This window comes from Rhincodon typus, chromosome 2 (assembly GCF_021869965.1).
Source record: "Rhincodon typus isolate 14 chromosome 2, sRhiTyp1.1, whole genome shotgun sequence".
Classification (NCBI taxonomy): domain Eukaryota; kingdom Metazoa; phylum Chordata; class Chondrichthyes; order Orectolobiformes; family Rhincodontidae; genus Rhincodon; species Rhincodon typus.
This window is the reverse complement of record NC_063333.1, coordinates 123,663,491-123,689,003: the sequence shown is the minus strand read 5'-3', so window position 1 is coordinate 123,689,003 and position 25,513 is coordinate 123,663,491. Positions and strand designations below refer to the sequence as shown.

At 39.9% G+C, this 25,513-nt stretch overlaps 1 protein-coding gene across 1 annotated transcript; it reads left to right on the top strand.

The window, feature by feature from the left end:
* Positions 1 to 1,245: 1,245 nt before the first annotated feature.
* On the top strand, positions 1,246 to 25,120 carry kiaa0895 (KIAA0895 ortholog; the record flags this gene model as incomplete). Its single annotated transcript, XM_048608938.1, has 6 exons — positions 1,246 to 1,920; positions 10,666 to 10,809; positions 16,292 to 16,424; positions 17,877 to 18,182; positions 20,491 to 20,588; positions 24,626 to 25,120. Coding segments are annotated over 6 exons (1,515 nt in total), but the record flags the coding sequence as incomplete, so codon positions are not given.
* Between the last annotated feature and the right edge of the window lie 393 nt (positions 25,121 to 25,513).

The following is a 25,513-nucleotide window of genomic DNA, read 5'->3' as shown; positions in this document are numbered from 1 at the left end:
TCTGACCAGTGTCCTCGCTGAAGGGAGGGCTTTATATTAAATAAATAGGGACAGGCTGGTAGTTGGTGCTGTAAGAGATAGGGGAGATTTTAAGAAAGCAATAATGCATTATCATGATATTGATAATGACAAGCAAAGTGTGACAGAAATGGAAACAGTGTACCACCAAATGAGGCAAGAATTGGGAAAGTTGTTAAAAATTGTTGTTTATCTGAATACTTCTAGCATTCTAAACAAGATCAAAATGATTGTCAGGACAACCAGAAATAAATGGGAAAATATAATTGTGATTACAGAGAGATAGTTGAAAACTGATCAAGGCTAGGAACTGAATATTCAAGGGTATTTGACATCTTAGAAATGGTGGGAAGGGATAGGAAGTAGGGTAGTTCTGTTAGTAAAAAATGAGATCAGAATATTAGTGAGAAAAGATATTGGTAGATCAAAGACCTAGCAGAGAAATGACCTCCTTGGTGGGATTAGTTTATAGGACCCCTATCAAGAGCTACACTGTATCATAGCGTGTACTGAAAAGCAGGAGTCATGGTTTGTTTAAAAAAAAAAGTACTGGGACTAATCTTCATATAAATTATACAGTTCACATTGGCAATGGTGGCCTTGGGAATGAGCTGGAGAGTGTACTTTGAATAGTTTCTTGGAACTGACCACACATCTCCCCCAACCCAATTATGTCCTGACCTCTTTGACTGTTCTGATGTATGGCCACATTCTCCCATCTCTCTCTTGTGCTAATCCATCCTTCCATTAAGTATCTCCTCCCCTACCCTACCCCCAAAACCATCCTACCCATCCACTAACATTGAAGTACTTACTTATTCAGTAACACTAATTAACATTTAAACTTGTACAACAGCTCATGAGAAAAAGGGAAGGTCCTGGCTTCTTTCCTATCCCAACTCTACTCTGTTGCAATGCTGGTCTTCAAGGAACGCTGTGTTCCACGATTCTGGAACAGCTGGGCTCGGCTGAACCAATCTACGCGCTGGAGGCACTTGTAGACAGGGAGATAGTCAATACTTGTGCTTCTAGCTAGTTTTAAACAATTTATTATTCTGTGCAATTAAAGTTGAAGGGAAAATTGGCATTATCCCACTTGCCTATTTCCTGTTACATTCCTGCCAGTTGATCGTTGAGATGTTTACTCTTGCTAGTTACAAGGAACATATATGGAAATAGCCCACAAATGCGGGCCAATTCATGCAGTTACATTGACCCTTTCTGTTTTCCATTTCTGCAGAAAAACTTCATTGGCCAGAATTGGAGCTAGCCAAAAAATCGGTTCTATTGAATCCCTCTGAAAAAAATGACACAAGCCAAGCAGATCTCCAGCAAGTCTCTGTTAGCATTTTAAAGGAAATATTTACAGGAAGCAATGGTTACAATGTCTTACTGCCATCAAAGGGAGAGAAGAAACGGTTATCCTCCAGCCATCACAAAAAGCACCGAAAATCTGCGAAGCCCTCAGCTGTGTTGCGGTACAAGGAACGCCGGACCCCCAACTCCTCTGTGCCAATGGTTGACAAGGAGTGGTGTCTTGGAAGCGGACATACTGCATTACTCATGGGTAACTTGGTTGCGAGCAATTCAAAATTTCCACTTGGCATATCAGTGGTAGGAAGTGGAATCGGTCTGTCCCAAAGACCAAAGAATAAGATAAAAAGGCTTTACTTTTCAAGCCTGCAGAGGTCCAGTTTGCCAGTTGGACAAGGGAGAGACAGTGAAAGCAACACGCGTAGACTCTGTATCCTGACTGCTGTTAAACCATCAAATGTGGAAAAGGAGAAGGTCAAGTTCTTCAAGTCTGAGTTCACCTACAATCCACAGTTTGAATATGCTAATCCTGCTTTGCCCAATGTGTTAGCAAAACACAGTATCGCTTCAGATAAATTTCTTCTACAGGTAGAGTCATGCTGAATTCATCTGGTGATAAAGCTGTATTTGAACAGAAATATCTTTTGCTTTTGCCCCTATTAAATCTGATTTTTACAGAGTTTTAGCATCAAGGACATTTTGCTCTTCAGTGTGTCCTGATCAATGATTGCAAGTCCCTGTAAGTTTTTGGACTGCTACAATGAGTCAGAGCATTTGGTAGCAATGGTTAAAAACTAGGAACAATATTTCATGAAATTCTATCTCGTGCAAGGAAGAGATTTCCTCTTTTGAAGTATAATGTGCTTATTTTTATTGTACTTTTTTATATTGGTCCTAAAAGGGCTTTACAAGCAATTGTACTTATGAAATTTGATCACTGTTGTAATGAAATGAGCATGGCAGCTAATCTGTACACATCCAGAAGTTCAGTTCAGCATTTCATTAGAATAACTGCACTTCCAGTGGTATGGCATACCTTCAGTACTACGCTGGAGTGTCAGCTTAGATGATATGCTCAAATCTCTGGAGTGGAACCTGGACTCCTCAAATATGAAAGTGAAAAATTGTTTCTGTCTTCAGAGTAGAAGGCACGAAAGCTTCTCAATAACAGTTTTAAAAAAAAAACAGGAGGGGCAACAGGGAGAGATGAATTTAAAACAATTATGATTACTAGAAGGAAAAAGTACTAGAAAACTAATGAGACAAAAGATTGATGAGTCCCCTGGACCTGATGCAACCTGGAAAATGTAGCTCATAAGTGGCCCAATGGAGAGGAACACCCCTTGGCATATGCATCCAGGACTTTGGCTAATGCAGAACATAAATACGCCCAGATAGAGAAGGAAAGTTTGGCAGTCATATTTGGAGTCCGGAAGTTCCACCAATACCTTTATGGACATAAATTTATGATAATAATGGACCACAAACCCCTGCTAGGGCTAGTCAAAGAGAACAAGGCTCTGCTGCCCATATTAATCTGGCCCAATTCAGCAGTGGGCTCTAATTCCAAGTGAGTATAATTACAAGTTGGAACATCAGTCAGGAGGCCAAGTAGCAAATGCATTGAGCCACCTCCCACTAGCAGATACACCATCGGTGGAAGAGTCCGTAATGGTGTTAAGTTTTCTCGACACACTTCCAGCTGACAATATCAGACTTTGAATGCAGAAAGATCTGATCCTGGCAAAACTGAAACAGCTGGTGGTGATAGGAGAAATCGAAAGACCATCACAACCAGAATTGAAACCAGAGAGCCAGATCACCGTAGAGGGTGGCATATTATTATGGGGAATAAGAGTGATTGTCCTGAGCAGAGGTCGCTGCCACATACTGGCTGACCTCCTCCAGGGTCATCCAAGGTTTCCAAAATGAAGATGTTGGCGACATGTTATGTCCGGTGGCCAGGATTGGATACAGACATAGCCGCATTTAGGGGCAGTGCCCAGAATGCCAATAAGGACAAAAATGATCATCCGCACCTCCCCCCACATTCGTGGGAATGGCTGGGTGAACCCTGTATTCAATTACATGTCGACTATGCAGGTCCTTTCATAGGCTCAATATTTTTGGTCATTGTGGATGCCCACTCAAAATAGCTGGACATGCGTAAAGTTCATTCGTTAAACATGGGACAATGATAGAAAAACTGTGCATTTTTTATGGTGGGCATTGTCTACGTGGACCTCAGCAAGGCATTCGACAAGGTTCCACATTGTAGACTGGTTAGCAAGGTTAGATCACATGGAATCCAGGGAGAGCTAGCCATTTGGATACAAAATTGCTTGAAGGTAAGAGACAGAGGGTGGTGGTGGAAAGTTGTTTTTCTGACTGGAGGCCTATGACTAGTGGAGTGCTGCAAGGATTGGTGCTGGATTCACTGCCTGTTGTAATTTATATGAATGATTTGGATGCGAATATAGGAGATACAGTTAGTAAGTTTGTAGATGATACTAAAATAGGTGGTATGGTGAACAATGAAGAAAATTATCTCAGATTACAATGGGACCTTGATTAGATGGGCCAATGGGCTGAGGAGTGGCAGATGGAGTTTAATTTAGATTAATGTGAGTTGCTGCATTTTGCTAAGGCAAATCAGGGCAGGACTTATACACTTAATGGTAGGGTCTTGGAGTGTGTTGCCAAACAAAGAGACCTTGGGGTGCAGGTTCACATTTCCTTGTAAGTAGAGTTGCAGGTAGAAAGGGTGGTGAAGAAGGTTTTTGGTATGCTTGCCTTTATTGGTCAGTACATTGAGTATATGAGTTGGGATGTCATGCGGTGGCTGTACAGGACATTGGTTAGGCCACTTTTGGAATACTGTGTTCAATTCTGGTCTCCCTGCTATAGGAAGGATGTTGTTAAACTTGAAAAGATTTAAGTTCAGAAAAGATTTAACAAGGATGTTGCTGGGATTGGAGGGTTTCAGCTACTGGGAGAGGCTGAGTAGGCTGAGGCTATCTTCCCTGGAGCTTCAGAGGCTAAGGCGTGACCTTGTAGACTTTTATAAAATCATGGATAGGGTGAATAGCCAAGGTCTTTTTCCCAGTGTAGGGTGGTGCATGTATGGAATGAACTACTAGAGGAAGTGTTAGATGCAGGTACAGTTACAACATTTTAAAAGACATTTTAGACAGGTACATGAATAAAAAAAGTTTAGAAGGATATGGGCTAAACCTCAGAAAATGGGACTAGTTTAGTTTCCCAAACCTGGTTGGCATAGATGAGTTGGTCCGAAGGGTCTGTTTCCATACCGTATAACTCTGAGTGGCCAAAAATTTAATAGATGCTGTATAGCGTAGGAATGTATAATGTAAGGATGTTCCCTTTAATGGGGAAAATAGAAAAGCAGAATATTTAAACTGTAAGAGAATGGTGCAGTAAAGTGGGATCTTGGTATCTTGCACTTGAATTACAAAGTTAGCATGCAGCTACAGTAAATAATTAGGATGGCAAATGGATGTTGTCCTTTTTATTATGGTATAAATTATGGAAGACTTGGTACATAGTTTAGATCAGACCTCAAATACTGTGTACAATTCTGGTCTCCTTTCTTAAGAATTCCTGGTTTAAAGGGAACTTTGATTTTTAATTTTAACCTGGGGACATGGTATTGACAAATGCCTGAAGAGGGAACATTTGCATGGCTACAGTGAAAAAGCAGGCTATGGAACTATCTGAACTGCCCTTGCAAGGAGCCAACACACACGCAGGGTGATGTACTCTTGGTACTGTATCCATCCCATGACAGATATAGCTTTTAAGGAACATCTTAAGAAGAGGGAGTAGTGAAGAGAACAAGCAAGTGAAATCATATGGAAATGAAACCAGAGAATGAATACATGTTAATGACATTGCAATGAAACTTATGTTAACCAAATTCTCTCTCTCTCTGATTCTGCACCAGACTTGTCACAAAACAAGCATTCCATGAGGTGTTATCTCATTGCACAGTTGTTTTTATAGGAATATCTTCATACATATCGGCAAGAAAAGTGCCGTTTGATGCTGCACCAAACATAGAAGGCTTGAATGGAGGAGTGGTTGCAAAATGGAAATATCACTATGGTACTCCAGAGGACTAGTCCAATGCTCTGGGGACATGGGTTTAAAGCCCACCATGACAGATATTGAATTAAAATTTCACCAAAATCTGGGTTTTAAAGAAAAGGCGAGTCTAACAGTGACCATTAAACAATTGTCAATTGTCAAAAAAAAAAACAACTACATGGTTCACTTAAGTCCTTTAGGGAAGAAAATCTATTGACCTTACCTAGTCTGGCCTATGTGTGAATCCAAATTCACAGAAAAATGGTTGATTCTTAACTATCCTCTGAAATGGTCTTTGCAAGTCACTCAGTTCAAGGGCAATTAAGACTGGACAACAAACAAAGCTCATATCACATGTAAGTTTAAAAAAAAGATTTAGTTATTTGTTAATTTTTCTTCGGCGGTCTCAGGAACCGTTTCCTCTTTAAATGCAAATTAGATTCAGAAAACAACTTATTATAATACAACATTAAATACAGTAATTTCTTAAACTGGAACAGGTGACTAGACCTATTGTTGCCAAAGCTGGATGTGATTTTCCTTGTGTCTTGCTGTGATCTACATGATAGAGACTGATTAATTGCTATGATAAATAAATATTGTTCATCATTGTTGTACACTGACTACCTGGACGGCACATTGCAATAGAGGTTAAGCTTTTTTGCTATCTAGCAATTCATATTTTCCATTGTAGCAAATGTACTGAAACCTGTAATTAGATGTGATCAAGTTCAAAGTGACTGTATTCCTGCTCATCTAATCATCACTAGATGGGGCTGTTGTGATAAATAATATTCAGTTATGCCTCAGTATGGTTGGAAAAGCTCCCATCTAAATTCTAATTCTCAGAACTTCCCCCTCTTGAGCGAAATGCCAAATGTGACTCTTAACTATTGTTCTTAGATATGGAGAGAGCCAGCAGGATTTACTAATTACTTAATTAAAATGTAATGTAACTTGCACAACTGAATATTTTAAGGTTCAAATACGGTCATAGAGTCATACAGCACGGAAACAGACCCCTCGGTCTAACTCATCTGTGCCAACCAGGCGTTCTCAATCTGACCTAGTTCCATTGGCCAGCATTTGACCCATAATCCGACTAAACCCTTCCTATTCATGTACCCATCCAGAAGCCTTTCAAATGCTGTAATTGTACCTGCCTCCACCAATTCCTCTGGCAGCTCGTTCCATACATGCACTACCCTCTGTGAGGAAAAATTGCCCCTCAGGTTCTATTTAAATCTTTTCCCCCTTACTTTAAACCCGTGCCCTCATGTACTGGATTCCCCCTTCCTAGGATAAGAATGTTGGCTATTCACCCTATCAATGCACCTCATGATTTTATAAACCTCTATAAGATCACCCCTCAGCGTCCAATGCTCCGGGGAAAATAGCCCCAGTCTCTCCCTATAGCTCAAACCCTCCAGTCCTGGTAACATCCTTGTAAATCTTTTCTGTACCCTCTCAAGTTTACCAACATCCTTCCTAAAGAAGGGTCATAAAAGTTGTATGCGGTATTCTAAAAGTGGCCTCACTGATGTCCTTCACAGCTACAACATGGTGTCCCAACTCCTATACTCAGTGTTATGACCAATGAAGGCAAGTGTGCCAAATGCTTTCTTCACTACCCTGTCTACCTTCGACTCTACTTTCAAGGAACTATGCACCTGCACCCCTAGATCTCTTTGTCTGGTAATAGTCTCCTGGGCCCATTAACTGTGTAAGTCCTGCCCTGGTTTGCCTTACCAAAATGCCTCACAATTATCTAAATTAAACTCCATCTGCCACCTATTAGTCCATCTGATCAAGGTCCTGTTGTACTCTGAAATAATCTTGTTCTCTGGCCACTACACCACCTCTTTTGGTAGGTCACAGGAATCCTGTGTAGTCCAAACCAAATGTGTCTGGTAGGCTTCCTTCCATTAAAGGGCACTATGGTTATACAATTTTTCGTGATAATTTGATTTCCCTGGTGCCAGAGTACAAAATGCCAGAATTCAGTTGTATAATTTGGAATTTTGGGATTTGAACTAATGACTGCTACTATGTTGCTAGCAGTGATTTAACAACATTACTATCACTTCCTCACTTTGTTAGATATAAATGTTTCTTGAATTTTAATATTTCTCACATTTGACCCCAATCTATAATAAACATCCCTGTTTACTTAGGAGTCACCGCATTGTGAAATAGACACCATCATGGAATCCAGAGACTCCGATTGGAAAGGATTGCTCTGCTTTAACATCTTGTTCTGCTCACAAATCACCTCCTCTTAATTGAGCTGGAGTGACTTACTGTTTCCCTAGGAATAAACAGTAAAATCTTTTGAAGTCTATAAATATTTCTTGTTTTGTGCACCTTTTCTCTGAAGTCGATTTTGTACCTAAATCATTAAATGTCTCTATTCCTCCAAATGTAGTCTCCTGATCACTACCTTGCCCACCGTGAGCAGAACTTCTGGTTTCTGGAGCTCTCTCTCCAAATTTCCCTTGTCTCTTCCTTCTCTCCACATTTTTAAAAAAAAACTCTTCAAGATCCATTTCTGTCCAGGCTTTTGGTCATCTCACTTAACACTGCCCTTCTTGGCTTGTTTCTTAAGTTCTTTGCATCTGTTTTTCTGAAGAAGTTTGGAGTGATCCTTTTACATTGAAGTTGCTGTATCAATGCAAATGATTCCTCTAGTGTGGTGCTGAGAGAAGGATAATGTCATTCAGATCCTGCGAAATAAAATTCCAGCAACTTACCTAAAAGCCATGAAATTGTCTGATATTTGAACGTACATAGCTTTTCAAAGTGACATTGGAGGATACCGAATAGGCCAACCCCTTTCCCTTTTTACACAGAAGAATGAGGGGAGATCTTAGAGAAACATATAAGATTATGAAGGGAATAGATAAGGTGGAGGCAGGGAGGTTGTTTCCGCTAGCAGGTGAAACTAGGACTAGAGGGCATCGCCTCAAAATAAAGGGAAGCAGATGTAGGACTGAGGTCAGGATGAACTTCTTCACCCAAAGGGTTGTGAATCTGTGGAATTCCCTGCCCAGTGAGGCGGTTGAAGCTACCTCACTGAATGTTTTTAAGGCAAGGCTAGATAAATTTTTGAACAGTAAATGAATTAAGGGTTATGGTGAGTGGGCGGGTAAGTGGAGCTGAGTCTCCGAAAGATCAGCCATGATCTTATTGAATGGCGGGGCAGGCTCAAGGGGCCAGATGGCCTACTCCTTCTCCTAGTTCTTATGTTCTTTCATGGTTGGTTTGATAGGAAAGACCAACTCTGGATCATTGCCCTTCCATGTGCCCTGTAAAGTGCGCACAGATGTGGAGCGTGGTCACAAGCTGTCCCATTTACTTTTTTTTTTAAAAAGCACCACAAATTGAAATGAACAGTTCATGCACAATGAGAAAAGAAGGAACATTGCTGACTCCCTGCTCTCTCAAATTGTAATTCAAAACGTTCCTCTTGTTCTTGGCGTTGAACCAAGACCAAAGTCTCACTCCACCTGTATGAATTTGAATGGCTTTGGGTGGAACACTCACTTTACTAATTCCTGTCTTTAACAATGACTCTGTTTTTGATGGTGCTGGTTGAGATAGAAATGTTTAGTAATGGCATTTTTATTTAAGATACAATTTTCACCATGAATGCCTAATTGGAGTCTAATGTACAATGAAAAATTAATATGTAGAGTAAACAATTAGGCTAAATGTATGTAAGTTGCATAAATAGGTATTCACTTTCAAAATCTCATTCTTGACTTAATTCTTTCTCTTCCATCAAGGGTTTTCAAGTTATTTTTGCTTAAGATTCAAATATTTTTCAGAGGTGGCTGACTAATCCAGAGCGTCGTCGTCATCATTACTCCACTAGAAATCAAGCCCCAGTATCCCTTGAGTCATCAAAAAAATCAAAGATTTTATCACAGTACACTGAATTCCCCAATTTACTTGTCTTTTTAGACCCAGGTTAATCGAAATCAGGCTTCAGAAATACCATTAATTACAAATAAATAGAGTCCAGTCACAGGTAAACAACTACGCACTGTGACACATAACTCTAAACCGCTTGTAAATTCCCCTACATAATCTACAGACAGAAATACAAAAATCATTGATGTTATGGTTGGAGGGTAAAGCTAATAAGACAGTTTAATAGTCTCTGTCTGAAATATTCACTGAGATGTTTTTGTCTTGCCAAGACTTGCTGCACCTTAATCTGTCTTTAGGTACTTCCATGTGCTTGCAGGAGGCACAGACTAACTGGTCCACAAGTTGTGAAGTCTCTGACTTATTGGTTAAAAGCAACAGCTTACAGCAACTGGTGAGGGAAAATAAATGGGTTTTCTTCAGGCTTTAGGTATTTTACACTGCAGAACAAATGATACCACCTCCCTTACCACAGGTCCGAAAGCTTCTGCTCACTTTATTCACGCCTGTTCACTTACTTAAGAGCAAGTCACGTGGTTGTTGGCAAGCAGAAAGCCTTTGTCATCAAAAGATTGGTCTGTGGAATAGTGACAATCAGCTACTTGTTGCCAGACAAATCTCCTTTTGTGCACACCACCTGGCGCCAATCCCCCCGAAGTAACCTCATCCCACTGCTTTAGCAAGCAGCAGTGTAAAAAGCGCTTAAAATGAGTGTTGGTAGCCTGCTTTAAAAACACAACGTTTCCTTTCACGATCCTTGGTTTTTGAAACAGTGCTTTTCTTATTTCAACCCACAATCAAAAAGATGGAAAAATAAGATATGGTTTTTACATTATAAGTATCCTGTTTTGGCCGCAAGCAATCCATTAGGGCCCCTTAGCAATTATTATTTGGTGACTTAAAGTGTATAAAATATGAAAAATATGAAATCTCTTTATAACAGAGGAGCTTTCATAAATTTTGCTCTCTTTATATTTCGCAACCTTGGGTTGCCAACTGGTTATTTATCTCATTCCTGTTTGTAGGACCTTGATGAAAACAAGTAGATGTATCAGCTTTGTTTTTGCAGCCTTCAGTCTACTTTGTTATTGCCTAGTTTGGGCATAACATGAGTAATTATTGAGTTTAAAAGACTGAAACTCAGTGAAATGCTTTCTTTATAGCTGTTCATGTTTCATTTAGCAAGTAACTGTGAGACTTTTGACATTTTGTCTCAGAAGTAGGAGAAAACCATTTTCTTGAATATTCTGCACCATTTTAACAAATCTATGTCAAAGAATCTTCTTTCTTCAATAGGCGATAAAAATAATGAAAATGGCGCTGAAGAAATATGGCAGCTATGAGAAGTTTGAACAAGCAACAGGGGGAAACCTGCTCACCAAGAGCCGCATCTGGTTTTATGTGAAGAAATATATGGAAAGGGAAGACTGCCTTGGTGATGTAAGCAACAAGATCAAGGGCTGATATTTTTAGATATAATTATGCAGTGCTAATTTGTCTGTTTTTGTTTGTATAGACTAAAGACTGTAAACTGAAAATAGGGTTGTAGAAGAATGGATTAAGTAAGCAGCAATGGGCATTGTATCTGAATGGCAATGGTATTGACACAGGACTCTATTATAAATATAGAAAATAGATGCAGGAGCAGGCCATTCATTATCATTCATTTTGACCATGGCTAATCCTCTGTCTCAATGCCATATTTCTGCTTGCGCTCTCATACTCCTTGACACCCCTAGCCTCTAGAATTTTTTTATTTCTTAAATATTTTCAGCATCCTGGCCTCCAGTTCCTTTTGTGGTAGAAAATTCCACATGTTCACCACAATCTGAATGAATAAATTTCTCCTCCCAGTCCAAAATGGCCTAAGTGTATCCCGAAATTGTGACCTGTTGTTTTGGATTTTGCAGCCAGGGGAAACAACATCTGGCCCTATAAGAAGTTTGTATGTTTCAATGAGACCCCTCTCACTTCTTCTAAACTCCTAACCTGTTCTCGTACAACAAACCTTCTATCCTAGGAATCAGTCTGGTGAACCTTTGATGCACTCTTTCTATGGAAAACTGCACACCATACTCCAGATGTGGTCTCACCAAGGCTCTGCTTGGCTGTAATAAGACTTCCTTACTCCTGTACCCAAGCGCTCTTGCAATGAACACCGACATGCCATTTGCCTTCCTAACTGCTTCCTGCACCTCCATTTTTGATTTGTTTTATCATTGTCACGTGTACCAAGATAAAGTAAAAAGTATTGTTTTGAGTGTTAAACAGACAAATCATACTTTCATAAGTAAACAAGATGTTAGAACAGAATGCAGAATATAGTTTTAGAGCTACAGAGAAGGTGCAGAAAAAGATCAACTCTAATGTATCAAGGGTCCATTTATAAGTGTGATAACAGTGGGAAAGAAAGCTGTTGTTATATATTTTGAAACTTTTGTATCTTCTACCTGATAGAAGTGGGTGGAAGAGAGTATAACCAGATTTAGAGGGTCTTTGATTATGTTGGCTGCTTTGTCAAGGCAGTGCGGACTGTTGACTGAGTTAATGGAAGGAGGGCTGGTTTTCATGATGGACTGGGCTGCATTCACAACGCTCTGTAATTTCTTGCATTCTTGGGCAGAGCAGTTGCTATTACTAAGCTATGATGCATGTGGCTAAGATGCTTTCTATGGTGCATCTATACAAATTGGTAAGTGCCATTATGAACATAACAAATTTCCTTAGCCTTCTGAGGAAGTGTACAAGGATACCCAGATCCTTTTGTACATCAACACTTCCCAGTCTGTCAGTATTTAAATAATATGCAGTCATTAAAGTGGGCAACTTCATTCTTATCTACATTTTATACTGTTTCTGCTGTGCATTTGCCTACTCATTCAACTTGTCAAAATTGCTTTCAAGGCTCTTTAAATCCTCCCCACCACTCTGTCCTATCCAGTTTTGTGTGGTCAGCATACCTGGAAAATTACATTTGATTCCCTCATCCAAATCATTGATATAAACATATTGTGAGTAGCTAAGGTCCAAGCACTGATCCATGTGGTATCCCACTTGCCATTGCTTATACTAAGGGAAAAAACAACCTGTTCATTCCTTGACTTTGGGTTGACATTTTCTCAAAGTTTGGCTAAGCATTAATTTTGCACAAGTTCATGGAGGGTGTCTCTCCTTGAGCTCTAGTGAATTTTCTAGTGCAATTTTATGTTGCCCACCCGTTATGTATGCACCACACCTCCAAGGGACTGTTTTCCTCTACCCCGCATTCACCAGCGGCCAAAGTACTCACTGTTGCTGGACCTTTGTGTTTCCCGCCAGTGGCACCTTATTTAAATTCCAGTTGTGCACCAGTTCAAACACTGGCTTCCAGGAGGAGCCTTTCCTAGTTGCAATATGTGAAGAATTTCCCCAGAGATGGCCAGTAGCACCTTGCTTTGCTGACAGGGATCTGGATGTCCTGGTAGATGGGTTATTTCACAAGAGGATTGTCTTCTTTTGTCAGAACTGCCTGAGGTTACCACAGCAACAATCTTTGCCATTGCCATGCATGTCAATATGATATCCATGGCCACATGGAATGTACAGCAATGCTGCAAGCAGCTCAGTGACCTTCTGCACTTCACAAAAGCGATCTTCTCCACGACTGTCTTCTGTGACCTCACACCCACTCTAATTCTGTTCCTGCAATATCTCCCATCATGCTCACTATTTCATGCAACATCTTCTCTCAAATGCTCTTACCTACCCCATTCCTCCAAACTACTAACCTTGCATGCCTCTGCACCTCCTGCTCACACACTTGGGACACCTTTCCTGCACCAACATTAACAACTGTGCCAGCCACTCCAGTCTCACTCAATCCCTGTTTTTATCTCACTCCAGGACAGAATGGTCCATAATAAGTCAGAGAGGACCAAGACTGGTGATGAGATGCCCATGTACATTTATTCCCCATGCCTTAGTGGGAGAAGACCACGACCACACATGCAGGAATGCTAAAACCTCCATGTTGCTCCAAATGAGTAAGGTTGATTGTAATGTGATACACTGCTCTCCCATTAAAATTACTGTAAATGCATTTTTAACATGCCTAACCTTCACCCCTATTTCGCAACTCACTGCCTCTCTTGTCTCATTCAGGCATGGTGGCATTGACAGTCTCCAGTATGAAGAGACCAGTCCGTCAGGTTATTATTTTGTCCTCCACCTCTCAGCAAGAAGTCACAGACCTCTGAGGAAGCATTGGCTATAATGTCAAACAATTCAGATACTGACACCCCAATAGGTACTCTGGCTAGATTAGAGTCAGGAATATAGTTGGTGAGCATTTCACTGGCATGTCTACACAGCTGGGCAAGGAAGAAATGTCCCAGGTTGCCAGCACTCCATGGACTGCTCAATCCCAGGCAGAGAGGACCCCATGGTATTAGCTATGTGTTTTGATTTTGCACACTAATGTCTTACTTATGACTTTGTCAAAAACTTTCTGAAAATCCAAATATATCACATCCACTAATTATCCTTGTTAGTAGGAACTGCAGATGCTGCAGAATCTGAGATAACAAGGTGTAGAGCTGGATGAACACAGCAGGCCGAGCAGGAAAGCTGATGTTTCGGATCTAGATCCTTCTTCAGAAATAAGGGTCTAGAAGAAGGGTCTAGACCCGAAACGCCAACTTTCTTGCTCCTCTGATGCTGCTTGGCCTGCTGTGTTCATCCAGCTCTACACCTTGTTATCACTGATTATCCTTATTTATTCTACTAATTACATCCTCAAAAAAACTCCAGTAGGTTTGGCAAACACTATTTCCATTTCATAAATCCATGTTGATTTTGTGCAATCCCATTAGTATTTTCTAAGTGTTCTGTTATTAGATCCTTTGAATTAGTGTCCAGCATTTGGACTATTGACTTTAGGCTAACCGATCTATAATTCCCAGTTTTCTCCTTCCCTCTGTTTTTAAAAAATGGTGTTACGTTTGCCATCTACCAATCTGCAAGGATGGTTCCAGAAATTATATAACTTCGGAAGGTGACCACCAACACATCTGCTATTTCAATGACAACCTCCTTTTGCACCCTGGAATAACAATTTATTAAACCCTGGGGATTTATCAACTTCCAGTCCTATTAATTTCTCCCAACACTTTTTTTATACTGAAATTAATCTAATCTCCTTCAATTCCTTGTGACCAATTGACCCTTGCTTCCCTTGCATTTCTGTGAAGACAACTAAAGTAATTGTTTAATTGTTCTGCCATTTCCTTGTTCTCCATTATCAATTATCCTGTTTCAGATTGTAAGGGGTCTGCATTTGTCTTCACTAATCCTTTTTCTTTTTACATAGCTACAGAAGCTCTTATAGCCTTCTTTAACTTTACTGTTATGCTCTACTTTTCCCCTCTTCAGCAACCCACCTCTGTTGAATTTTTAAACTGCTCTCAGTTCTCATGGTTGTGGCATTTTCTAGTAACTTTGTATGATTCCCCTTTGGTTCTAATACTATTCTTACTCATTTTATTAGCCGTGGTAGGACTGCTTTTCCTCTTGTGTTCTTTCACCCAAATATATATATATTAAAATGTTCCCAATATTAATTATTGTCTATCCACTGCCAGTAAATTCATCCCTTCATACCTTTAATTGGTTCCTTTGTTTAGGTTTAGGATCCTCACTTTATACTGGACTACTTCATTTTCTATCCCAATGAAGAATTTTATCATGTACCGGTCACTTTATTCCCAAAGGACTTCTCAGAAAAGATAGTTAATTAACTCCTCCTTATTTCTCAAAACCAAATCTAAGATAGCCTGTTCCACAATTGGTCCCCAACATACTGGTCTAAAATAATCTTTCAAACAATCTAGGAATTCATCTGCCACAGTATCATTGCTAAAATGGCTTGCCCTGTCTCTTTGTAAATTAAAGTCACCAATGTTTACAGTTGCACCATTGTGTGCATCTCTGATTTCCTGTTTAACACTGTTCCCTACCTTACTGGTGCTGTTTGGAAACCCACAGACTGCTCCCATCAATGCATTCCACCCCTTGTGGTTAGTTCTAACTAGACTAATTTTACATTTAGATTTTCTGCACCAATGTTCTTTCTCATGACGGCACTGAATTTACCTTTCACTAACAATGCAACCCCACCTCCTTTTCTTTTTTAGCCTGTCCTTCCTAAAGATTGAATACTCTTGGGTGTTCGGCTCCCAGCCTTGATCACCCTACTGTCATGACTTTGCATTCACAATCATATTGTACTGATTTACAACTTTGTGTGCTGTTAATTCTTCTACCTTATTGTGAATGATCTGTGCATTTTGATGTAGCACTTTTAGACCTTCTGACATTTTTATGCTTGTGTTTATATTCCAGACCTATTTGCTGCTAGCTCTTGTTTTCTGTCTTCCAGTTTTGTTTTCTACCATTCTATCTTTCATTTCCATCTTTGTTTCCGTCATTCTTGTCTTCCCATTCAGATTCCTGACCTCTGCCACTCTAATTTAACCCCCACTTCCCCCACAGTACTAGTGCATGTCCCTGAAAAGATATCAGTTCCAGTTCCAGGGACACTGCCTGATTTTTCCTTTTGTCTCGCTGCTCATGGGATCTGACATCAATTAATGTACCAGTTGCCAAAGTTAGCTCTCTCGTGTCAGGTGTTGAACCTGGGCACTCTTACCTGCGTTTGAATCATTTCCTCACAAGAAGAAATCTATCGTACCAGTTTCCTTTGCAAATGCTTCTATGAAACTCAAGAATTAATGCTAAGTAAATGAAGTCTATGAGTTCAAGGGTACTTTTCATAGTTCTGTTTCATTAGATTTTATCGAAGGATTTCTGCACATTTTTGCTTAGTTATTGCAAGTTGTTGATGTTCCGTATACCTTCTAAGTACAATTTTTTTTAAACTGTACAGATTGCAGTCCATTTAACAGATGATCTGCTTTCTCGTGCTTCTATGACAATAGTGAATGGACGTCCGACTCTGACCATCAATGTTTCCACTGCTCGAGAGCACTGGCTGGAGGGGATGCTGAGACATGAGATAGGTGTGAGAATCTTCATTGATGTTTCAGAACTGAGACTCAAAATAGGGGAGTTGATGCTGCCTTGAGATGATAACCAGAGCACTTATTCCAACTTTAACATTTATGGCCATTTAGCAAATTGGAAGTTAGTGCACTAAGTTTTCAATACTAAACAAAATCTTGAAATATATTCCCCTCTTAGATCCACCAGTGTAATCTGTAGACATGTATCTAGAAGACAGGGCTGACATAAAGGTATTTGCCACCTTAGGTGAACCTGCAGCCTGCTATTCACATTTTGTGAAGATTATTACTCGTGGTAGTTGTAATCTCTGTTCATTGCTTTTCAGAATCATGACACCCTGGGCTGGTCAGCAGGATTACTGCACCTCTCATCAGACCTGAACATACATCATCATCATCAGCTTTCTAATTGATTTCATAGGAAGAGGATTTAAAGTTTCTCTAACCTAGACACTGATTTTTCATCATTTTGATTCCATTCTACTTTTCTGTCTTCCAATGGATGATGATGTATCCATGCATTGGGCAACCTTTCCTCCTTGGGTGATATCCCCATTTCATTTGAAAGCAGTCGACAATGTCATTAGTCTTGTCCCCTTCGTGCTGACAGGTACAATGTGGTATCTGTCTCGTGTTAATGTAAGAATACTTTGGTAGACATAATATCTATGGAGCATTCACTTTTACTAATTCAATGGACTGCAGGCTGCTGATATCTTGATAAAGCAATGCAGGCAAACCAAGTAGTTTTTTTTTGTGCTGAAATGCTCTTTAAAAGACTGGTTTAAGTATTAAACTTTGAAACAGTTTTTCCTGCATTGTTGACTTTAAAATCAATATGCTTCTACTGTTAGTCTGAGAATATGGTTTGAACACTGTTAAACTCAATCATTTTCTAATTAGATGATAGAAACTGAGTGGGGAAATGATAATTTCCATAAAGAACACTACATCAATTTATTTTCAGGAGCTTTTCCATAGTCATTTCAAATATTTCAATAATAAACCTTTGAATATAGTAGTGCACAAGATGTATCTTGAGGGTAATATTTCATTGAAAGGTTTGCTATAGATACGTATGTAGCACTTCAAAATTACTTTTAATAATTGAGCCAGGCTGAACATGTAATATTAGTGAATGATTTTGGGGGCAAAGTGTTTAACTACAGGCACCACCACCAAAGGTCTGCTCTTGCTGGCAGCAATAAATGGAGACCTCTTCTACGTAATCTCCACGTAACAGCATAAATAATCGTAATCCAATGATAAGAAAAAAAAACACACTGGTTTAATTTAATCAGAAAAAAAATCTATCTGCAATAACATTTGAGGGAAAGCAAAAACTGTATTGTGTCAGCAGTCTTATTTGGGTCTAAGGATTGGTTAAAATATCGAGTATGTTCCTTTTATAGCAAGTCTTATGAAATTAACATTGAGTTCCTTGTACAGGGACACATTATCTTCGAGGCTTAAACAACAATCTACAGCCCTGGTGTAACTGGAATGGTCGTAAAAAATATGGTCTTAAACCAATTAACCCAACTGAAGAGGGACTGGCTAGTATCCACAGTGTGCTGTTCCACAAGGACCCTTTCCTCTGGAGAGCAGCTCTGCTCTACTACACAGTCTACCAAGCCAGCCACATGTCCTTTCGGGAACTCTTCCTAGACATTGGCAAATTTGTGGAAAACCCAAATACTCGGTGGGATTATTGTGTGCGAGCCAAACGTGGTCAAACTGACACATCCCAACCAGGTAGAGAAGCTTATTCTGGTGAAACATGGTCAGCAATCATATCCGTGGAGTAAAAGCTAATGATTTTTGTTTCTGCAACTTTGAATGTTTGTGATCATCTCTAACCAGTTTGCAGCCTTCCTTTTCAGGGAATTCAAAGGTGATCCCCATCGAATGCAAATAATTACACATACATTACAGCACAGAAACAGGTCACAACTGGCCCATGTTGAAGTTTATGCTTCACCTGAGCCCAGTTCCAATTCTGTCAGCATATTCTTCTATCACTTTTTCTCCCTTATGCATCTATTTAGCTTGTGCTTAGCCTTCATTATTTAATAATACACTTATCTCCTAGAGATGTTTTTTCAATGGGTAGCTGGACCATGCAAACCAGGAAAGCCCCAAATTCAATCCTGGTCTGTGCTGATGTTTGCAGGTCCCAGCTATGAAACAGTGATGTCTAATAGGATTAGCAAGTGTCCTTCTGCTGCTGCCCTGGGATTTCTGGCAGACATCTATGAATGTTATAGAGGATAGCATTGGACTCAGCCCTGATGTTATCAGAGATTGAATAGAATGCCACACTTCTGATTGCTTGCCCTGAAACAGGACAATAATCAGGAAGTTGACAGTGCACATGGAACTGGATCCCAGCAAATGATCCATTCCTTCGAATGGAGTGGAGGAAAAAAAGTATCAGGATTATCTGGCATTATGTAGATGATTTCTAACTCCCTGCAGATAGTAAGGCAGTGATGTTTCACCAACTGCTGTCTTAGTATCCATCACATACAGTTTGTGAGTTGATTCACAGTCCATCTTCACTGTACATGTGGTTGTTGACAGTGGGTAGGAAATCCAGGCAAAAACCTAAGCTGAATTCTCAGCAAGAACTCAACAGTGCTGAAGAGCACTCTCCTGGCTAAGATTAACTTTACTCCAACTCCCAACAAATCCACCCAGTTCCAATTTTAATGGAAGTAGCACAGGGAATGTTTCATTATACACTGTCAGGAGGTGGATGGTCAGTTACTGATTTTAATGAGGCTATGTACCTCCATTCTCAAATTATTTTTATTTTTAGAAACCTTCTTGGAGATATGATGGGCAGGATAATGTGGGACTTAAGGAGTGAGATGTTCCTCCTGTACCCAATGCAGCAAGTGTAGCTGCTTCCAGCTTCATGATTTCTGACTCTCTTATGATCTCCCATTACATTAATGTTTTCCCCTCCAGTCTTTCCCCTTGACCTCTGAAAGTAATCTCTTTTCATACCCATCAGGCTGACCAGGATCTGCCCTTGCACATAATCTTTCCTTTTCTCTGCTACATTACCTGCTGTCTGGTCCTTGGCTGTATCCATTTGCTGCAGGCTTTCCTATCAGATGGGCAGCCAGCTTGTCAGTCAGGTGGGAAACTGCAGAAAAGTATAAAGGATGTCCCACTGTTAGTATCTGCAAAGCATTCAGGAAAACTGTACTTTCAGATTTTTCAAGTCAGGATGGTGAGTGACTCGGAGGGGAACTTGCAGGTGGTAATGTTTCCACATATCTGCTGCCTTTGACCTTCTAGATGGAAGTGGTTGTGGGTTTGGGAGGATCTTCTAAGGCTCTTTGGTGAACTTCTGCAGTGTATCTTATAGCTACTACATAAAGCTGCTACTGAGCACCAATGGTGGAGGGAGTGGATGCTTGTGGATGTGGTACCAACCAAGCAGGCTGCTTTGTCCTGCAGGGCGCTTTGTCCCGAATGGTGTCAAGCTTCTTGAGTGTTGTTGGAGCTGCACTCATCCAGGCAAGTGGGGAGTATTCCATCACACTCCTGACTTGTGCCTTGTAGATGGTGGACAGGCTTTGAGGAGTCAGGATGTGAGTTACCCACTGTAATGTGCCCAGCCTCTGACCCACAGTTGAGTTCCTGGTCAATGGTAACCCCAAGTATGTTGATAAAGAGGGATTCAATGGTGATAACATCACTGAATGTTAAGGGGCAGCGGTTAGATTGCTTCTTGTTGTTGATGGTTATTGCTTGGCATTTGTGTGGCGCATGTTACTGCCCAATATTTAATTAGAGCAAATTTTTATTCATCCTAAAATGGGTGTCTGCCAATCAGGGACAGTACCTTGCCAATCAATCAGCACATTCCTCCCATACAGGATAAATGTTGGATTTCGCCTTAAATCTTCAACAAAATGTACCTCTTTTCCCAACTCCTGTTTCCTTATTCTCCTTCCTCCCTACCCTCAGAATAATGAGAATATAACAGAAGTTATTCTTGATCAATGAAAAATGACAAAGGACAAATATTCACTTTTGTCTTATCTAGGCTGTTTCAGCAAAGACCAAGTCTACCTGGATGGCATTCTTAAAATTCTGAGACACAGAGATAACATTGACTTCCAGCTTTTAACAGCATTGGGGAAGGTCAGTTGAATTGATGGACTAATTTACTGCTGCTGTTACAACCTTTTCTGTTCTTGACACCACCATTCATAATACTTTCAGCCAATTCTCAATTATTAAAGATGTCAACTGGTGAGACAGACCTGGACTTTTACCTTGGAGTCCATTGAGCTATAATCTCTTTAGCTCAGACTTTGCTAAACTCAGATTCACAAAGCAACAGCAAGCTCTGGAATATAAAGCAGGACTATAAACAGCTTCCAAATCCATCCTCTCATGATTAGTCTTAAGTTGCCTTGCCTAATTTTCTGATCTTGCTTTTAAAAAAAAACTAGAGATATTAAACTACTAAAGACTAGTGTTATGAGTATACAAACAACAACTTTACATTTTCATCAGACATTGGATATTCATGCATCTATAGTATTTGTGTTCATTCTTTACGGCAAGTGTGGTCCACATGCATGCAATGGAAAACTGCCAGAAGTTGCACCATTCCACAATTCAAACCAGTTGTCTGCCAAATTCCTAAGTATCAAATTTAGCAGTTAGCATTTTAGTTGAATGCTAAACTTAGAACATGATGTCCAAATCGGAAAGGTCTTGAACATGCAACATGTAAAGCTCTTTGTGTAAATGACTGAGTGCCCACCCATATAACCACAATGCAGAATAGTGCATAATTGCTATTCTTGCTTGGAAAGGTGCCAAAATAACTAAATGAATGGACAAAGTTTCATCCTGGTTAGTCAAATGTTGTGATTTGGACTCTGTGCTAAATCCAGAATAAGAAAATTCTTATTAAGGAAAATCTTATTGATAGGAAGGACAGTCATTAATTAGAATGGCAAGTATTAAGGTTTATTGAACAATAAAAATGAAACTTGACTTTTGACAAGTTAAAGCATGGCATTACACAAATGGCTCGTTTTTTGTATTCTCTCCATACCTCCCAAATGCCCTCGAGCAACTGGCATGACACAAATACTACCTCTTGCGGTATCAGTATTTTCAGACGCCTTTTGCAGGTATCCTTTGCAATATTTAGCCCAAGTATGTACACTTATGTTACTTTTTACATATTTGTCAAAAATTTGCAATGAGAAGAGTACTCCAAACTTTCCCACAACATTCTTCCCTTGTATCTGTTTGACCAGCGGTTCTAATCAACTCTAGTCCTCAGGTCATTCTGCTAGCCAGTTCGTATTGCAGTCTTGGGATCTGGATACTGATCGTACCAGACTGATCGGAGCCCAAATGTGCAAGTATACCCTAGCTACAAATGCACATCTTTCTCAAAGTTACATATTCAGCAGTTGGAGATATGCCAACTTAAAAACTTTCTGAACAATTACTAGTACTATGAATTACTAAGATACCTATTCACTTCTTCTTTAAAGTTTCCCACTCAATCCTGCTTTCACTGTGTTTCCAGGCAAAAATAAAAATGTTTTAAAAATAAAACATTGTGTTTGTGTTTCCAGACAAGTCTGGTCCAACACTCTAAGACAGTTAAATATAAGCAGCTTTGACACTCCTTTTTTTTTTAAACTTTGGGCTTGTATATGCAGATTCTGACATTTGTATCAATCTCCCAGGAAATGTTCTGCAAAATTCTTACCTACCTCCTCCAGAGGTTTAGGACACATAAGATTTAAAGGAAAGATTTTTCTGATCAAGAGGGAGTTATAGACGTAGGGAGGGCAGTGCCACAGAAGAATTTGAAAACGAATGAGAATTTTGGAATCGAGTGAATGTAGCTCAGCTAGTATTGTGAAGGGGGCTGGGCGTATTTTAGGATGCAGACATGAGTTTTGGATTACTTCAAATTAATAGAGGGTAGAATTCTGAAAGCAACAAAAAGCATGGATGATGGAGCAGAGGCCAGGATCAGAGCTTCCAGTAGCTCCACAGCCACTGCTGCCTCTAATGCCCAAAAATGCAAGAGGAAAGTGTCTTAGACTGGAAAATCTCTACCACAAAGGAGACTTGGGAAGAACTACCTGTACTGATGGTGGCTTCATAGGCAGCAGCCATAGGGGAGGTTTATCTGCAGTATCGGGGAAAAAAATGGCTTGTAAAATGCACAGTTAATGTTTTACATACTACCTGGTGAGTGATTGTGCTCAGCCTCACTCTGCATACCCTAGCCGTGGAGGAACAGTCAAACAGGGAACTGCTAATAAAAATTTATTCTGTTTTTTGAAGGTGTCTTGCTTGTATCAACAAGGAGAATGAGTATTGCTCATTGTTATAGAAAAATAATCAATTATCAACACGCTGTATTGTGAAGTGCAGCATGCAGTGTTAGTCAACAAACTGCAGACAGCTCAGGTTGGGGTGGAGCTCCTTATGGGCTAGAAGTTGCTCTGATTGTGCAAGACTCTGCTTAAGAGTGGGAATCCCGCCTGGGATTCTCATGGCAACACTCTGGACTACGGGCTGTCACGATCTAGTTATGCTAGTTTTTGTGAGAAAACTGACAGTGTTTCTCCTTATGTTTGGAGAAGACACATGAACGTAATAGGCAAAGGGCCAAGATTTGTGTACGGGTTCCAGACCTACATTTCCTGATCTTGATGGTGAAGGAGGTGGCCAGTGGAACTGGCTCTGTCTCCATGTGGTGATTCAATTACTGATGGTGAAAAGTAAGTTTCATCAAGAATCTGCAGATAATCAGTGCTAAACTATGAACCACCCATGAATTTTCCTTTAGAATCATAGAATCCCTTTAGTGTAAAAGCAGGCCATTCAGCCCATCGAGTTCACACCAACACTCTGAACAGGATCCATCCACACCCATTCCCCTACCCTATCCCTGTAACTCTGCATTTCCCATGGCTAATCCACCTAATCTCTTTCAGCTCATTGCTGCAATGAAAATGCAAGAGGGGCCTGGAACTTGGTTGGGCTGCTAATGCCCCTATTGTCACCTTGCTTTTTGTGGCTCTGCTCTTTAGTTAGACCAGCTCTGTTCCACCTTACATTAGTTGACTGGCCACAGCATGATGACTTTCAGCAGACTGCTAAGTACCGGATGGAAGCAGTACCCACTTCTGGGGCTGCCACCAGGAGCTGCAAATACACATTAAATGCAATCCCTTATTTTTTGGAAGTGGTCATGGAAGAGTCGAGGAGAGGAGTTTAGAACTGTTTCCTATGGAGAAAAGAAATCAGAAATTATCTTGCATTTCAGTATCACCCTCGTAGAATGAACAATTTGGTAGACAAGTACGTAATCTGATGGCTTTTTTCACATTCCAGTCTGGCATTGAATGGCTAGTCCAGTTGTCTGCCACATTTGTTTCAGTACGCAGCTTTTGGATTTAATAAAGTGATAAGGTAAGTACTGTACCACAGTGATCAGTTAAAGTTGAGTGAGAGCAATACGGAAAACAGCATGAAGGATGGAGGTGAGTTTGTGATTGAACAAATTGAAAACAAAAATGTAGTTACCAGGAGGACAAAAGCTAAGTGGTTAGAATTCTGAAAATGTATTCATTAAGTGATTTTAGGCAGTATTTTTGTGGCGTGCAAAGAATGAAGTAGGCTTGGAACATGGAAGGGGGATATGGATGGAGACTGAAAAAATGATCAGAGATGGACTTATCTCTAATTTTTAAGATGGGAACAGCAAGACCATACAATGTGTCAAGATCAAATGAGTAGTTGTGAAGATGGTTTGGATAGTTTATATGAAGGGAAGATTATGGGAGCATAAAAGGATGGTGTTTCAGGACAGACAGCGTAATGAATTGAGATACAAGTTGAAATCACCAAGGCTGAGAGTTGTGGAAATTTGGCATTCCATTCCAATTACCTTGTAATATGCTGCTATCTAATTTTGTATCAGTGTTATTGCTTATTCCTTTGTATTAGTTATCGGTTGAACTAGATTCAAAAAAGACTGACCACACTGATTAGCAATATAACTATGAATGCTATTCTGGAGTATTTATTTGAAACAGCCCCTTGACCACATGCAAGAAAAAACCGAATGCCAGCAACCAATACTAGCGTAAAAGATAAACTGTGTTTCCACTTTATCTTTCCTTCAGGTATCTTATGAAGATGTAGACCGGCTAAAGGTTATTGCCTTATTGCAGAATGCCCAAATACCTTATTTCATGCAAGATCAGAGTCGCTATCTGGAGCAATTGGACAAGATCATGGAAGTGAATGGGTTGACTGACTGTGAACTCCAGATTTTAGTCTGAAAGGAATTGACCCAGTTTGAGATTTCTGAGATATTGCCATATTTATAGGAATAATGTACTAATCATGGAATTGGAAACTTGTTTAGCAGGCAATTTGTATTTGGTTATGTCTAATATTTGTAGCTAATAAATCACTTTTAAGGCAGAAAAAGTAATTTCTCATTGAGGGTTAAAGTATAAGTATAGCAGATTGCATAAATATGTTTTGTTATGTTTATGGTATTGAAATGAAATCTGAAACTTTGTTTTTTAAAAAGCAAATATAAAATCTTGAAAAAGACAAAGCTGGAACAAGCTGCCAGAGGAAGTGGTAATGATTACAACATTTAAAAGACATTGGACAGGTATATGGATAGGAAAGGTTTAGAGGGATATGGGCCAAATGCAGGCAAATGGGACTAGTTCAGTTTAGGAAACCTGGTCGGCATGATGAATTGGGTCAAAGGGCCCGTTTCTGTGCTGTATGTCTCTATGACTTTCTATAATTGCCTGGTAAACACTTTTATTTGTGCAGCTGAGAATAAAAGACTTAAGTGCTACGTGTGACTGGAATATTCTAACTACAGTAATAGACCAAAACGATAATCAGAGCTGTGATCATCAGCATGACATTAAATTTGCCTGAATGTTTACACCCTGTAAAGCATTACTTAACATGCATAGCATTTCACTCTGGCTGTGATGTGATGGATGCATTAACTTACCTCCATAAGGAAGTTATGTTCTAAG